Raw genomic sequence first — 18,106 nt, forward strand, 5'->3', positions numbered from 1 at the left:
AGGAATGAGGACAAGTATTGCCACATGTTCTGATTTTGTAGTAAAACCAGAAGTTTGGAGTTTTTAATGAGAAATGTGTGATAGATTTCATTGGATCACAGGCATCATAGATTGTAAGATATATCCTGAATTCAGAGAATTCCTATTCAAAACAGGATAAAATGGGCACCGTGGAATCAATGAAAAACACTAATCCAAAATTTCTAAAAATACTTATAGAGACTAAACAAAGCTACCATGGTGGTCTGTAGCTACCCTGTGTCTCAATGCAGTTTCACTGAAAGTAAAAGACATTTGTGGGTGACCCTGCTACTCTCCCGCAATGCTGCAATTTCTGCATTAGTAAGAGGGAAGCTAATTAGCACCTATATTACTCCTTAGTAAAAAACACATAAAGGCATCACTGTGCTACACTGAGGGAATACCAACTGGTGTTTTTATTAGTTTTGCTTATCTAAAAAGAGAAAGTATATTTTATTTTAAATGTTTAATTTTATAAGGAGAAGCACAAAAAATTATATTCAGTAGTTAAGATGGTAAATATATAAATATTGATGTGTATTGTACTTTATAAATGTACTGCTATTACAGAGAAGTAAAGGCAGGGTTGGCCTAATGAATCACACAATATGCTTTTATATGTTTGGTACATCACAGTAATGACTAGTAGTAACTATTAACCCAATTTATCAATAAAATAGTTCAGTTATATTTAGGAGTTTAAAATAATAGTTATTTAAAAAATTGATTGTGAAAGAACAGTTATCTGAGGATTCAAGATACTGCTGAATAAAGTGCTGTCTGTGGAATCATTCCAATATTAGTGAGACTGTCTGCTCAAGATAACTATAGCAGGATAAAAAAAAAACAAGACTCCACAAGTATTCTTGGCTGGAAAAGACCTTTAGCATAACATCTTACTCATTATCTACTTGGAAGGTAGAATGGTAGAATCAAATTACTCATTAAAAAAAAAAAAACATTAAAAAACATAGAGGACACCTGTGGTTTTGCCTGCCTGGATTCTCTCCTCTCTGTGCCGCCCCACCCCACCTCTCCTGGTCTGTATGATTTGATAGGGCTGACCCGATTCCACTGCTGTGATGGCCAAAGTATTCTATACCTACTCGTCCCCCACACTCACCAAAAACACAACCTAGTTCAGGGCTAGAGACATGATCTAAGCCAGGCTAAGGAGAGGAGTTCGAGAGTCTTCTGCTGGAGCTATGAATTTTCTTTTCCAATGAGTTGGGTAAATCAAACGGGTAAGTCAAAGCTGTTGGTAGCCATCTTTATCCCAACTGGGGAGAACTGACCTTGGAACAAAGCTAGCTTCAGCCCAATTTCTGGTAAGTGCTTGAGTACCTGAATCTGGTCATGAGTGAAGTTACACTAGCTCCTGGACTTTTTATTTACGTAAATCAATAAATTTTCCCCATTTTATTTAAGCCATTTGTGTTCACTTTTTGTAATTTGCATCCAAAAGTGTCTTGACTTCACAGAAACAATAGGTTCTGACAAAAACAAATATTTTCCAGAGTTAATTAGATGTATAATGGCTATTCATTTCATCAGCTCCTATGCTAAGGGTTTAACAAACATTATCTCATTTAATCACTGTATGAAAGTCATCAATAATAAAAAAAATTTAAACTAAAAATTAAAGAAAAATGCCAGAGCACACTCATTCACTGTGGAAAGATGTATCAAATGCAAAAATCAATATGAACTAGGACTACAGAAATAAGAATAAGAGAAAAAAAGACTTTTTCACTCTACACACATCTAAATTGTTTGATTTTTCAAAAAATAAGAATATTACTTCTGGAAGTAAAACATGCATAAAAGAGTTAAAAACAATATCCTTGAAAACTTACTTCATAGTATTCATATTCATCGAGGTTAAATGAGTTGAAATTAAGGAAGCCATACTGCATTGCCTAAAATCCAAAGGAAGGCTTTTAATAACAAAGATGCAAATAAGGAAACAGTTTCCAATCCAATTTCTTAATAATAAGTATCAGGAGGCACCCCAGAAAAACATTCTTATATTTAGATTATGTTCCATTGAGTAGTTTTCAAAGGAGGTGGGCTATGTCTTTTACATGCTTCCATTATCAGGAAAATTAGTTATAATAATATTTACTTTAATGAAATTTTATTTTTTATTTTCCTTCATCAGTCAGCCTATCCATGCAAGATCTAAATAATCAAGGCTTCAAAGTAATCCTACTAGTTTATTAGATCAACATCATTCAGGCTTCAAATATAATGCATAACCCAATGGTTGCTAAATAAATAATATAAAGGAAAGAAACCATGGGTTAGTTTATATCAAACAAATCCCAAACATTTCATAAACATCTTCACTTTCAAATTCTGAACAGTCTTGAATTAAAAGATTAATGTTCCCTATACTAAAGACAGCCCAGAGATCAACACTAAAATGCAAAATTTCGAGGGAAAAAACCCTTCTTTCAATAAGGAAAAATCTATGAATTTCCTCTTCTACTCTGTAGCCTCACTCTGAGTTGTAATGGGCAGAGCATGCTAAGCAAAATAAGCACAATATCTATTTTCTGAGATAAGGACAAGCTGGCAGCCTCTGACAACCGTTCTCCCAGCTTACTGAGCCAGACAGTATGTAAGCAACAATTCTTGATCAAGAAGGTATTCTTGGTTCAAAAGGGGTGATTCTGCAAACCCAGTGTGCAAAATGTAAACTACGGAAATATGAATGAGAAATAAGAAGGCTATAATACCAAACAAAAAGAACTCATTTTATAAAATATAGTTGCTTAAGTCCTAATTCCAAGACCAAACCCACGATGAATTTTATTTCTTTGAATTTGGAGTACCCAATATATGTCATATTTGGACTAGAATGATACATAATAATACAACAACAGAGTGATACAATAAAATAACAGAATGATACCATAAAATGTATCAGTTTGCAGGGAATTTCTATAATTTGAATTTCATAAGGAGACCCTATTAGAAGTAGCACTTAAAAAAAAGCACTACTAAAATCAAGACATAATTATTGATACATTTATAAAAATTTCAAATACACAATAATATTCAAAATCAGTCACAAACAGAAAATGTTTAAATGTAAAATCAGAAGCTGTTGTCTCTTGAATAAAATTAAATGTAGCGGGCTTCCCTGGTGGCGCAGTGGTTGAGGGTCCGCCTGCCGATGCAGGGGACGCGGGTTCGTGCCCCGGTCCAGGAGGATCCCGCGTGCCGCGGAGCGGCTGGGCCCGTGGGCCATGGCCGCTGAGCCTGCGCTCCGCAACGGGAGAGGCCACGGCAGTGGGAGGCCCGCGTACCGCACGCAAAAAAAAAAAAAAAAAAAATTAAATGTAGCATGAAAAAAGCAAACTTTGATCTATAGTTATAGCTAATTAAACTTTGGATATAACATCTGATAAAGACAAAGCCAATGTTATAGTAGACCATCTCCAAGGCCCTCATAAGTGTTTCTTCTTCTTTTCTTTCTTTTTTTTTAAAGGTGCTGGGAGCGGAGAAGGGAGCTCTAGGATCAAGGACAAGTATGCCTGGCTACATCAGCAGTTCCCTGGGGTCCATCTGGCAAGGACTGTAACTGTAACTAGAAGGGGTCATCTATACCTACTGTCCCCCCATCTCCTGATCACCTCCTCTGCCCATGACCTGCCTAAACTGTGGCCTCATGGAGCTGTCTCAGAGCCTGCAGCAACTACCTCCATCAGCTCCATACACCACAGAGTTGCTGGACTCAGTCCCAAAATTAAGGTCCATCCTCATTGCCTTATATAGGAAAAAAGATATAATAATTAATCTCTGAATTTGTATACTAATTAAGTCTCTCAGTTTAACCCCTAAAATTTCTGTCAAAATTCTCAGAAAGCCACCCTGTTCCATTATACAAGAAAGTAAACCTGGGTTCCTTGTGCCTCTGAAAATACAAGTCACACAAACTTGAGATGTTTTTGAAGGTTTATTTGATCCAAGGGCTACTGACTGACAATTCTAGTTTCTTGCACGGCCCTGATATTCAAGAAATATACCTGAGGGAGTGAGTGTTATAACCAGGGTCTGCTGCATCACATGACTCCAGGGAACCCTGTTTATTTAGAATGTGGTATGACGGTTGTCTCCTGGAGTCAAAGACAGCAAGTAGCCCTAGTTATAAAACACAGGAGTTATTTTAAAATAGCTTTGACAAAGCAGTAGTGACCTATACTTAGCATTATATAAAACCTAGTGACAAACTAATGGGCTACTCAAATACTTCTGTTGAACTAGAAATTGAATGCTTGAAGATACAAAAACAAAGTATTTGACAGTTACTGTGTTATAGAAATGTCTGTTGTAAACAGAATTGATGGGAATCAGACCCATAAAATACATAAATCATAGAGAACTTAGAAACCAGTAACCTATTTACTTCTTTTTTTTCTTTGAAATCATAACACATTCAAAACCAATTCTGAATTTAGAAGCTAATTACAAAACTTTCTTATTGTTCCCTGTGTTCAAGTGGCTTTTCCCCCAACTCATGCACAGAAGCACTCAGATTCAGAATAATCTGTTTTCTAGTTTAGTGTCATTCTAATGCTGGCAGGGAAATGTGATACCTCTCACATCATATACATCTTGGAAGATCTTTGGGGAAGAAGGCCTGTCTTCCTTGCACTGTACGTAAGTCCTCCAGCACAATACTGGGTGTATCCTACAAGTCACTTACCTTCTTTACTGCATAAAAACAGTCAAGAAGTGTAATGTAGAAATTGCAACTCCCATAGGCAGCATCTCTGAAATTCCAAAAGTATTGAAATACATAGCTCAGTTAATTTAATTTTCTGCTGTACACTTATCTCAAGACAAAGTTGATTAGAATTTAAAATCAAACACATACTCAGGATCAGTCTCAAAAAAAAAAAAGAATTCTTGCCTTTTGGTTTTTAAATAAAGGATAAGTCACTGTTATACAGTTCATTATAATTTCTACCTATTCCAGTAGATACTGTTTTACAGATGTGGATCAATAATGACCACATCTTAAATTTCAAATGATCTGTCTAGACTGTTTTTGGCTTTAATAGTTGAGCTTCAAAAGTTCCTTCTTGAGTTCAACTTCTCAATAGCATGTACTCCTCTCCTCAAAAGGGAAAGGCAGTTGATTTTTTTCTTCCAACTGGAGAATACTGTGTCAAACTGTTAGCAGGAAAGACTGCTTTTTGATTCTGTATATGCATGTTGTGTGTGCATGTGTTTATCTCCATCCACGTAGCAAAAAAAATTTGGAAAGCAAGATAATATTTGAATAATAGGTGCAAGCTAAAAAGCATTTTGCTCCTCTCATTATGTTCTTATACTTTTTAACAATTTAACTGGACGACTTCTTTCTGGTTCTTAAAGGACAACAGTACCAATAAAACCACAGAAACTAAGGAGTCAACTACTGTTAGGAGAATCACTCTACATTGGAGAAGTGCTTAAAATTAAGTTAGACAGCCCCACCCAACACTGCATCAACACCTGTTAGTAACCTTACTACAAATGTCTTATGTCAGTTAAAATTTTGTCCAGAAAAATAAGGTACTCCTCCATTCCCACCTGCTTCTCCTTTTTGGCTAACTTGAGTCATTTCATTACAAAGTAAAAATTTTAAGAATTAGGCAAGATAAAAATGAATTTTATTATGATCATTCTAGGCATGCCAAGCAACTGTGCCTATCAGAATGGTACTCATTTGGTCCCAGGTGGAACCAGGCTGCTATTGGAGCCATAATTAATTGCCTGCCGTGGTTGGGCTTTCACATTGTAATTCACTTACCTGAAAAATTAAGGCACATTTAAAATGTTTAGTTCTTGTACAAACTTTAAGAATATAGATTATTATAGCAACATTAATATCAAAGAAAAGGGCATCCTTTTTAGCTAAGACGGTTTTAGACATTACTGTCTGAATTGGTTAGATTTACTTCCGTATATGTTAGGCTTCATGAGGACTGGACGCAAGGCCTTACAACGTGCCATTTTTGTTCTGTAAGCTTTTGAATTTAAATGCTGCTCTTCCAAAAGCTAGGAAAGGTCTCAATGCAACCGAGAAAATGATTTTTACCAATAGCCTACTGGCAATATTCAGGAAGGAGAAAAATAAAATGACCTGCAGCATTAGTTCTCAGAATATACTCCCTGGGCAAGAAGCACCAACATGCACCCCACTTGTTAGAAATGCTAATTTCTCAAGCTCCAACCCAGACCAGTTCTAGGGGTGGGGCTGGGTCCTCCAGGTTATTGTGATATACGTTCAAGTTTAAGAACCACTGACTTACAGGATCAACACAAATAATGTTTTGTACAAGTAACTGTTTCATGGAATAAGGAATGTTTCTAAGATAAAGAAGCTAAGGTAGGAAAATGAAGTAGTTTAGTCTAAATCAAAATGATCAGTGGAAAGACGATGAGCTCTCAAATTGCATCCCAATGTTTTTCACCATGTCTCCTCAGTAAGCTATGATTAGTATCTTCTTAACTTATGATAATTCTTTTCCATTCAAGTTAAAGGCATGTTGATTCAGTTTTTGTGACAACTTGATGCATTTATTCAATGCATAACTTTGAATAAACCTACTGTGGGCCAAGCTCTGCTCTAGTCAAGCTTTGATCTGAGCTTGGATAAAGTTCTGCCACATTATCTGAATAGACAAGAATCTTTCTTTATTCACTCATGTTTATTTCATTAACACCTCCAACTTTAAACACATCCACACCTCCTTCCTCCCACCGAAGCAATCAGACTTCTTCAAAATGGTAAAATAGCAGCTATGAATCTGGATATAAGCCTTTGTGAGGGGAAAAACCTTGTCACAGATCATTTAACAAACTTGGAAAAGCAGATGAGAATCAATAAAGGAATACTGCTTAGAAACTGCAAAACAATGTCAAATACTAGTTTAAAAAAATAAGTTTTCATAGCAGCTTGCATTCATAACAGCCTAAAACTACTAATAACCCAAGTATCCATCAAAAGGATAATGGACAAATAAATTGTGGTATATTCATAGAATGGAATGTTACAAAAGCAATAAAAATAAGACAAACTATTAATACTAACACCTGCCACCACATGGATAAATCTCACAGACATTATATATTTAAAACACCAGATCCCAGCTCTCCAAAAATGTATACTGTGTGATTCCATTTATATGACATTTAAAGAAAAGAAAAACTTTTAGAAAGGGGGTAAAAGAGAATCTTCATGGGGGCTGACAATTTTCTGTATCTTGAACTGGATGGTAGTTACATGTAAATATGTAGGAGTTTAACTGTTCTGTACACATAGGAGTTAGAGTTTTTAATTGTGTCTAAGTTATACATGGTTTTTAAAAGGAAAAAAACATGAATGTTTAACAAATGTTATCTAAGGATCAGGCACCAAGTGCTTCATAAGCAGGATGCTACTTAATCCTCACACCTCATTAGGGTGATCCTACTATCATTCCCACTTATAGACTAAGAGACCAAGGCTCACATTTGTAAAGAACCACGGAGATATTAGTGGCAGAACGGAGAGTCAAACTCCCATCTGTCTGATGTCAATAGCCAAGCTATTAGCAGCTCTGCAATACTACCTCTCAAGAAAATAAAGAACAGAGTCCCCCCCAAAAAACCCAAAAAAACACACACACACAAAAACAACTAAGAATCAAGGAGTATTATAGGTAATACCAAAGAACAGAAGTATATGCTCTTCATATAACAATGATCCAAAAGTATTAAGAAAATGTTGAACTATATTATATACTGTTTTTTCAGGTAGACAGGTAGAGAAATATCTAATATAATTCATTAAGAAATCATATATATATATATTTTTTAAAACTCAGTGGTTGAAGAATTATATGTAACTTAAATTACATCTAATTAAATATTGCTATGAGCCTAAAAGGAGTTATTAAAGACAAGTGAACACTATTCTTGCACAATCCCTTGTTAGCAGTTATATTTATTCTATGCTCTTGAATTGTCAAAGATAAAAGACTATAGTGTAATTTCTGTCAAAATATTATCAGGTTTTATTAATCCTGATTTGCCTACTTTCTTTTTTTTCTTTTTAATATTTATTTATTTATTTGGCTGTGCCCAGTCTTAGTTGTAGCACGCGGGATCCTTGTTGCAGCGTGCAGGATCTTTAGTTGTGGCATACAGGATCTTTTAGTTGCAGCATGCAGGATCTAGTTCCCTGACCAGGGATTGAACCTGGGCCCCCTGCATTGGGAGTGTGGAGTCTTCACCACTGCCCCACCAGGGAACCACTGGACTACCCGCCTACTCTCAATTAGTAAGTTCTTCAGAACAGTAAAATGTGGTGAAGCACAGATTTTTAAATCTGTCAAAGGCTGATACTTTTGTAAAATACAATAATATTTGTACTATTACATACCCACAATAATGCAATAATCTTATATTGTAAGTAAAAATGAATTATTAGAAAAATGGAAGGAAAAAAACACATAAATACAAGCTTAAATTCTTCTATTATTTGATTCCACAGACATAAAAATAGTCTATTAAATTGCTAAAAAGTCTGTAAAATCTTACTCGTAATTCCTGTACTTATCACAAGCTGGTAACAAAAAGTTCACAGACTGGCACTAGTTCACAGGCCACACTTGGAGAATCATTAAATGTCTGGCATCTATGACTAAAGAGATTCAAATTTCACAAACCTGAACTGCTTCTAGCTAAGTCCTGTTTTTGTAGAGAATTAATGATTTTTGTTCCTGGAACCAGAAGCAACTAACTACATTTTTCATTGCCAAACTTTAAGAATTTAAACATGGGTATGGCAGTAAACAACATTTATTTTATTTTTGATCCCTGTATTTAAATTAACACAAAACTTCTCTTACATTAACAATGCTTCATGGATCCTTACTTAGATTATGTGAAATGTGTAAGCTTATCCCTGTTTCAGGACCTTGCATTATAAACTTTAAGAATGGCACTATTATTATAAAGGATTACTATTATAAAAGAAAAGTTCTGTAGAACAAAATTATCACTACAGCAATGTGCCTATGACTCAGGGACCACAAACACAATCATTTCTTCTGAAGGAAGTATACGGTTGCTGTTATAAGTTGAGAAGAAAAATGGAGCACTCTCCAGTTTAGAAAATAACCTTCAACCCTTCCTATCCACCACAAAGAATACTTAAGATGATCTCTGAGCTAGGAAGAAAGGCAGAGTGATACTGGGTCCAAAGCAATTCTTCTAATTGGCTAAATCACTAATATACATGCAGCCTTTAGTGCAATATATAACTGAACTCTGCAGACTATCCTAACAAAAATCTCTAATTCATGGAGTAAATCCATGGACAGTCCTACAGTTATTTAAGAAGGAGACAGATTCTGCATAAGATTAGGGACACTCACCCCAAAACTTGTCCACAATTAAGTCAGGTTCATAACCTCCCCTTTAAAGGCAAGCCCACGTCTTCAAAATCAGGCATTTGAGGTATATGCAACAATCCTAAAACTATTAACTAATTTGCAGGTGGAAGAATGATGCAATATTTGAAATTCTCAATACAGTATGCAATGAGTAAAATCATTTCACACACTTATTATACTTAAGCACCATACAAGTATTTAATTATACAGCTAAGTCAAGTGTTTTGATAAACAGGAAGAGCAACTTTTAGAACTTCATTTGATTTAAAAAAAAAAACAAACACAAGTTTTGGGGCTTTTTTTTCAAAATATCTTCAACACAATCACCTGGTAACTTTGACATAAGGATGAGGATGTCATTAACTTATATAAAGACATTACTTATCTACCACCTCTATGACACAGCCGTTTTGGTTTTTCAAGTAGTGGTGCTATATTAGCAACCTCACCCACTATTTCTGCTGGCTGTGTCCCTAGGAAAAGGGGATTCGTTTCTGCCCCAGACGTAACTCCTGATTATTGGGAAAAACTTATTTCTTAACTCCTCAGGACCAAAACTCCACAGTACTGGAAAACGGTGGTTTTGCATACTATAACTCCAGGATTCTCATCTGATTACAAAGCACAGTTTCCATCAGTGAGAGTGGTTCTGACTTCTCATGTCGGAGCGATTCACCACCACTACCACTAGCACCACCACAGACATCTGGCAATGTCTGGAGACATTTTTGGCTTTCACAATTAATTTTCTGGGGTGAAGGTGTTACTGACATCTAGTGGGCAGAGGCCAGTGATGCTGTTAAACATCCTGCAGTACACAGGACAACCCCCCCCCAACAAAATGTCAATAGCATCACTGTTGAGTAACCTAGATCTACGGTGTTATTTGCACCCACCTCAAAATAACTATTTATGAGGTCTTCTTTTTTCAGAAACAACTACACCAAGATATTTCTGGCAAGGGCCTGATTAAATGAATCTACCATAACATTCTTATATTTACCTGAAAGGAATATAGGATGTATCTCCAAACATTAATATTCTATATGCTTCTTCTGGAGTTTTCCCCAAATATATAACCTACATTTGAAGAGAGAAGAAAAAGGCAATTTACTTCTAAATAAAGATATAGTACTGTCACTGAGAAGTAAGCTTTGTACAATCTTTAGCCAATCAACTGAGCCTGATTCTCTAGCCTTCCCAAGGATCCTATGAGTTGCCCACTACCCAGTCAGTGAATTCCCCTTTTGTTTAAATCTGCTGTCATAGCTGGTTTCTGCTGCTTGCAGAGCCCTGACCAACAACTTTTTACAACAGCCTTTTGTGGTAAGAAGTAGAGCATTTCAAGAACAGATTTTCTAAATCAAGATGTTAGACTGAGCACATGCTTTGACCTCATGTCCTTTCTAAAAATACACCAAGATGATAGTAAAGAAGTGTGTGGGAGATGGGGATAGAGGATGGACTGGGACTGGGACTGGGGGGAGGATGAGAGCAACATAGAAGCAGAACAAACATTTTTATTAACTCCATCCATTTAGACTTAACAACTTACAATATTGTACGGGTTTCCTATAAAACTTCATTCGTTTACTATTGTCATTTGCTTCTTTTATCTTCAGAACTACATTATGCTTCCATTTTTATCTGGTAGAATACTTCAAGTGGATTCTTCAGCATTTGAGGTCCACAGTTGGTGGACCTTTTTGTATTTCCAAAGTATCTTGTTTTCTGCCCTGACATTGGACTATGTATATGGTTTCAGGTCTGTAGTCCTTTTCTCTCAACAGTTCATAGATGTTGTTCCACTGTCTTCTCATTTCCAGTATTGCAGAAGTATTTTACTGGTCTCATTCTCTTCTCCCCCTCCTCTTCCTCACAAGCAACCTGTTCTAGAAACTTGGAGCTTGAGAATGTCCACTGGCATCCCTCTAAATAAGTCATCCCCCTAAATAAGTCATCCCCCAGCCCCAATTAAGTTTGCCTCGGACTTTCTGACCCTCACTCTATCCGAAGGCACATCTTTTTCCAACTCAGAATCTTCTGGCAGGACATTTTCCACCCATACATGGAGGCAAGGGGTGAGAGAGGCCACAAGCATTAGATTTGGCACACATATTATTACCCAAATTCAATTCAATTCTTAAGCTTACTTTGGGAGAAAATACACTTTAAATTTTGACCAGTAAAAATAAATAACTAAAAAATTTAATTACAAACTTTTTATCTCCATTACTTAAAATTATATAAATGAGCTGTTTCTTCAACAAAATTCTGAAGTAAGAACCCATGTCTTATGTTTCATTGTAACTCCAGATTCATATTGGGTTAGCCAAAAAGTTCATTCAGCTTTTCCATCCCATCTTACAGAACAACCAAATGAACTTTTTGGCCAACCCAATACCTTTTATGTGGACTCAGATTCGATCCTTAATTCATTGAACTTAAATCTACTTATAATAGGAAATTTTAAAATAATTGATAAAAAGTTAATACAAATATATCATTGGATTAAGAAAAATTATAAAAATCAAAGATCCAGCAAGAATCTGTGAAACTTAGAGAAGGATATATCTTAAAACAAGTCAGCTTCCAGAGGGCATTTTATCAATTTTGTTTTAAGACTCATAAATGGAAATGTTTACCCTGTTTCTGAAAATGATTTTATCCCATTTACTCTAATAATACAGAACTATAATTAACTATACAGAATTTTCTAACATTTATCTATAGCAGCATACAAACCCACAAAGAACAATCAATCCCAAGAACAAAGGAATGCCTTCTTACCTAGTATCAAACAAATTTTCAGGTACAATATTACTGACTCAGAGAAGGTTGTAATTCATCATGACTTAACAAATCAAAATCATCTATAATTGCACTCAACATTATATTTATCTATATATTACTTATTTAGATCTTTTAAGGATCAATCGATCAATTGACTTTATATTGTCTTACTATTTATTTGGAAATAGAGCATAACAGTTCCTTTAAGAAAAACTAAAAAGTCTTTTAAATCTAGTGGCCCCCCCCCGCTTCTCTACATTTACTCCTTCTCTTCTAGTCTCCAACCTGCTTCCTTTCTCTTCTAAGACTTAATGAATAACTTTAGGAAAGCCTTTTCATTTCTCCATTCTATTTTAGGACTTCCTAGCAGGACGCCTCCAAAAAATTTCCTCTAAAAAAACAACAAAAACACAAAACAAAACCAAATAAAAAAATACCTTGAGGCCAATGAGGGTAAGAATAGGATTTGATTCACTGATGTACGTATATACATACATAACTTAAATAAATTAATTAAATGAAATCCAGAAACCTCATTCAGATTTTCCCTAAATTTCTAATACGAACTTCTCTCAAATTATATAAACGTTTTCTTAAACACCAGGTGAAAGATAATTCCTCCAACTCAAGATTGCAGTTCCTTGGTTTCTTTAATTACTAAAATTGCAATGGTATTATTTCCTTCTAACTTTCAAAACAGAAATAGTCTCTAATACATTAAATAATTGTGGGTTAGCCTTGGAATACAAATTCAGTTCAAAGAACCCAAGAAAAATGTAACATTTTTTCCTATGGAGAAACAAAACCTATATTCCTAGTGATGAACTTTTAAAAAACATAACCTTTAAACCCAACTGGGGAATGCTTATATATAGAAATTTTAGGTACAATGTAATAAGTTGAAGGAAATTTACAGATTCAGAATAAGTTTTTTACATAATGTTATGGTCCAAATGTTTCTGTCCCATCCAAAATTCATATGTTGAAATCCTAACCTCCCAAAAGTGATGGTAGTAGGAGATGGGGCCTTTGGGAGACAGCCATTAGAGTGAAACCCTCATGAATGGGATTAGTGTCTTATAAAAGGGACTCCAGAGAGATCCCTAGGCCCTTCCACCATGTGACAGCCCTCACTGGACCATGCTGTCACCCTGATCCTGGACTCCCAGGCTCCAGAACTGTGAGAAATAAACTTCTGTTGTTTATTAGCCTCTGGTATTTTGCTATAGCAGCCCAAAAGGACTAAGACATACAACAATCAAAGAAATGTTTGCTAACAATCTATAATTCTTAATTTTACACCCACTCATCTTCTCTAGTCAAAAGCCCTTCCCCATTAAAATTATTATAAATTTGTTACTTGAGAAGAATCCTTAAAATGGCTCCTATATTAGTTCTCAAATTAGTAAACTCTAAATCAATGAGATTTTATGATGCATCAGTGTGATCCCAGCAATTTGGAAGCTATGTGCTTCTCAAATTCTTTTAGTGTATTTTCATGAAAAGCTATATATATAGAATGGCCACTGCACATTGCTGTCCAAAAATAGAAAACAACAAGAGATGAACAAGAGAGATACTAAATAGCTGTGGTAGCCAGCTTCCAAGGCAGCCCCAAAGATGCTCGTCTTCTGGTATTTCCACCCTCAATGAATAGGTCACCACTGTGTAAACAACAGGATACTGCATTAATGGTAGAGCGTGACACCTGAAGCTAGATCACAAGGACGTTGTGGCTTTTGCCTTGCTTTCTTTAGGACTCCTCACTCCAAGTAAATCAGCTTCTTGTTTTGTGAGCGCAGCCCATGTGGCGAGGAACTGAGGCTCCTTGCCAACAACCAGTGCTAACTTGCTGGGCATGTGAATGGGCCATTTGAGCAGTGGACCCTCCAGCCCCAGTCAAGCCTTCAGATGACTGCAGCCCAGCCAGATCCAGAAGCAGACCCACGCAAGTTAGCCAATCTCAAATACCTTCCCCACAGAAACTGTTTCAGAGAACATTGTTGTTTTAAGTCACTAAGTGTTGGTGTAATCTGTAAGGCAGCAATAGATAATACAGCAAGTAACACAGTAAAGAGTGAGCAATTGATCATTTCAGTTTCTTGAAAGTAGATAAAGTTTTTAAAAATGTGACAAGTGCAGAGATGTAAAAGTAAGGAAGCCCCGTGGCTTAGGAAACATGAGTAAGGAGAACCTGCTGAATCTCTCCAGGGTAAGGAATCTCTCTGAAGGAGCAAAAGGCAATCTCACAGGAAAAATAAAATACTGGGATAGAAAATACTTAGGAAGTTGGTAGTGCTTTTCAAAGTCATGACACAAACTTTCTTGGTTTTGTTTTTTGTGGGTTTTTCTTGTTTGTTTTGTTTTGTTGCTGAACAATATTGTAGCCATTAGGATTCCACTGCCCCCATTTAAAAAATTACCATCTGCCTAACCCAGCCCCTGTGAAAACTTCTGATCTTGGATTGCTGATCGATGTTTCAAAACCTAGGAGAGCCTCAAGTAGCAATGGATAAATTAGTGGACTGAAACAAAAAGATCACAACTTGATCATGTATAGTTTTAATCCTGACAATTCAGGTCTCAAATAATAAAGCCCAGTTATTTAGACATGTACTTCTCATTTCTATTCTTCCACAGAACATTTTGAAGTTTAATCTATGTACTTAGAGAAGCCTCTGGTAGTTTAAAAAACCAAAACATGGAGGGGGACCTTCAAGATGTTGGACGAGTAAGACATGGAGATCACCTTCCTCCCCACAAATACATCAAAAATACATCTACATATGAAACAACTCCTACAGAACACCTACTGAACACTGGCAGAGGACCTCAGACTTCCCAAAAGGCAAGAAACTCCCCACATACCTGGGTAGGGCAAAAGAAAAAACAGAGACAAAAGAATAGGGACAGGACCTGCACCTCTGGGAGGGAGCTGTGAAGGAGGAAAAGTTTCCACACACTAGGAAGCTGCTTCACTGGTGTTGGGGGTGGGCTGGGAGGAAGCTTCAGAGCCAAGAAGGACAGACAGCACAGCAACAGGGGTGCGGAGGGCAAAGTGGAGACATTCCCACCCAGAGGACTGGTGCCGACCAGCACTCACCAGCCTGAAGCATGTCTGCTCACCCGCCGGGGCGGGTGGGGACTGGGAGCTGAGGCTTGGGCTTCGGAGGTCAGACCCCAGGGAGAGGACTGGGGTTGGCTGCATGAACACAGCCTGAAGGGGGCTAGTGCACCACAGCTATCTGGGAGGGAGTCCAGAAGAAAGTCTGGAACTGACTAAGAGGCAAGAGACCATTGCTTCGCGGTGCGCAAGGAGAGGGGATTCCTTCCCTGTCTGCCCACAGTAAGCAGAGAACCGCCTAAACGAGCTCCAGAGATGGGCACGAGCCGCAAATATCAGCTCGGACCCCAGAGACGGGCATGAAATGCTAACGCTGCTGCTGAGGCCACCAAGAATCCTGTGCGCAAGCACGGGTCACTATCCACATGCCCCCCTAACCCCACCCCGACCCAGAGCCAGTGCAGCCCGCCACTGCCAGGGTCCTGTGATCCAGGAACAACTTCCCCAGGAGAACACACGGCGCACCTCAGGCTGTTGCAACATCACACTGGCCTCTGCCGCCACAGGCTCGCCCTGCATTCCAATTATAACTACCATACCCCTCCCTCCCCTGGCATGAGTGAGCCAGAGCTCCCTAATCAGCCGCTGCTTTAATCCCACCCTGTCTGGGCAGGAACAGAAGCTTTAGGGCAACCTACACGCAGAGGTGGGGCCAAAACCAAAGCTGAACCCCAGGAGCTGTGCGAACAAAGAAGAGAAAGGGAAATTTCTCCATGCAGCCTCAGGAGCAGCGGATTAAATCTCCACAATCAACTTGATGCACCCTGCAACTGTGGAATACCTGAACAGACAACGAATCATCCCAAAATTGAGGCAGTGGACTTTGGGTGCAACTGTAGACTTGGGGTATGCTGTCTGCGACTGACTTGTTTCTGATTTTTACGTATATATTAGTACAGACTTTAGCACTTCTTATCATTGGTAGATTTGCTTATTGGTGTGGATGCTCTCTTTTTTTTAAAAATTACTTTTATATTTTAATTTTTAAATTTTTTTTATTTTAATAATTTTATTTCTTTATTTTTTAATTATTTTTTTCTCTCCTTTTTTCTCCCTTTTCTTCTGAGATGTATGGCTGACAGGTCTCTGGCCTGTGTGTCAGGCCTGAGCTTCTGAGGTGAGAGAGCCAAATTCACAATACTGGACCACCAGAGACTTCCTGGCCCCACATAATATCAATCAGCGAGAGCTCTCCCAGAGAACTCTGTCTCAACGCTAAGACCCAGCTCCACCCAATGGCCAGCAAGCTCCAGTGCTGGACGCCCCATGCCAAATAACTAGCAAAACAGAAACACAACCCCATCCATTAGCAGGGAAGCTGCCAAAAACCATACTAAGTTCACAGATACCCCCAAACACACCACTGGACACAGCCCTGCCCACCAGAAAGACAAGATCCAGCCCCACCCACCAGAACACAGACACCAGTCCCCTCAACCAGGAAGTCAACACAACCCATTGAACCAACCTCACCCACTGGGGGCAGACACCAAAAACAAAAGGAACTACGAACCTGCAGCCTGAAAAAAGGAGACCACAAACACAGTATGTTAAGCAAAATGAGAACACAGAGAAATATGCAGCAGATGAAGGAACAAGATAAAAACCCACCAGACCAAACAAATGAAGAGGAAATAGGCAGTCTACCTGAAGAAGAATTCAGAGTAATTATAGTAAAGATGATCCAAAATCTTGGAAATACAATGGAGAAAATACAAGAAACGTTTAACAAGGACCTAGAAGAAGTAAAGAGCAAACAAACAATGATGAACAACACAATAAATGAAATAAAAATTTTCTAGAAGGAATCAATAGCAGAATAACTGAGGCAGAAGAACGGATAAGTGACCTGGAAGATAAAATAGTGAAAATAACTACTGCAGAGCAGAAAAAAAAAAAAAAAGAATGAAAAGAATTGAGGACAGTCTCAGAGACCTCTGGGACAACATTAAATGCACCAACACTCAAATTATAGGGGTCCCAGAAGAAGAGAAAAAGAAAGGGTCTGAGAAAATATTTGAAGAGATTATAGTTGAAAACTTCCCTAACATGGTAAATGAAATAGTCAATCAAGTCCAGGAGGCGCACAGAGTTCCGTACAGGATAAATCCAAGGAGAAACACGCCAAGACACATATTAAACAAACTATCAAAAATTAAATACAAAGAAAAAATATTAAAAGCAGCAAGGGAAAAGCAACAAATAACATACAAGGGAATCCCCATAAGGTTAACAGTTGATCTTTCAGCAGAAACTCTGCAAGCCAGAAGGGAGTGGCAGGACATATTTAAAGTGATGAAAGGGAAAAATCTATAACCAAGATTACTCTACCCAGAAAGGATCTCATTCAAATTTGAAGGAGAAATTAAAACCTTTACAGTAAAGCAAAAGCTAAGAGAATTCAGCACCACCAAACCAGCTTTACAACAAATGCTAAAGGAACTTCTCTAGGCAGGAAACACAAGAGAAGGAAAAGACCTACAATAACAAACCTAAAACAATTAAGAAAATGGTAATAGGAACATACATATAGATAATTACCTTAAATGCAAATGGATTAAATGCTCCAACCAAAAGACATAGACTGGCTGAAAGGATACAAAGACAAGACCCGTATGCTGTCTATAAGAGACCCACTTCAGATCTAGGGATACATACAGACTGAAAGTGAGAGGATGGAAAAAGATACTCCATGCAAATGGAAATCAAAAGAAAGCTGGAGTAGCAATTC

General features: G+C 37.4%; 1 protein-coding gene across 2 annotated transcripts in view; it reads right to left on the reverse strand.

Annotated features, from left to right (window-relative positions):
• CDC14B (cell division cycle 14B) overlaps positions 1-18,106 on the reverse strand; it is a 54,345-nt gene that overhangs the window by 22,039 nt on the left and 14,200 nt on the right. For both annotated transcript variants that reach the window (XM_007448297.1, XM_007448296.1), the window contains exons 5-7: positions 10,462-10,538; positions 4,736-4,802; positions 1,878-1,940 (exon numbers count right to left, since the gene is read on the reverse strand). In XM_007448297.1, coding sequence (XP_007448359.1) covers positions 1,878-1,940; positions 4,736-4,802; positions 10,462-10,538 — 207 coding nt within the window. The remainder of the gene's footprint in view (positions 1-1,877; positions 1,941-4,735; positions 4,803-10,461; positions 10,539-18,106) is intronic.

Source organism: Lipotes vexillifer, unplaced genomic scaffold (assembly GCF_000442215.2).
Source record: "Lipotes vexillifer unplaced genomic scaffold, Lipotes_vexillifer_v1.1 scaffold252, whole genome shotgun sequence".
Taxonomy (NCBI): Eukaryota; Metazoa; Chordata; class Mammalia; order Artiodactyla; family Lipotidae; genus Lipotes; species Lipotes vexillifer.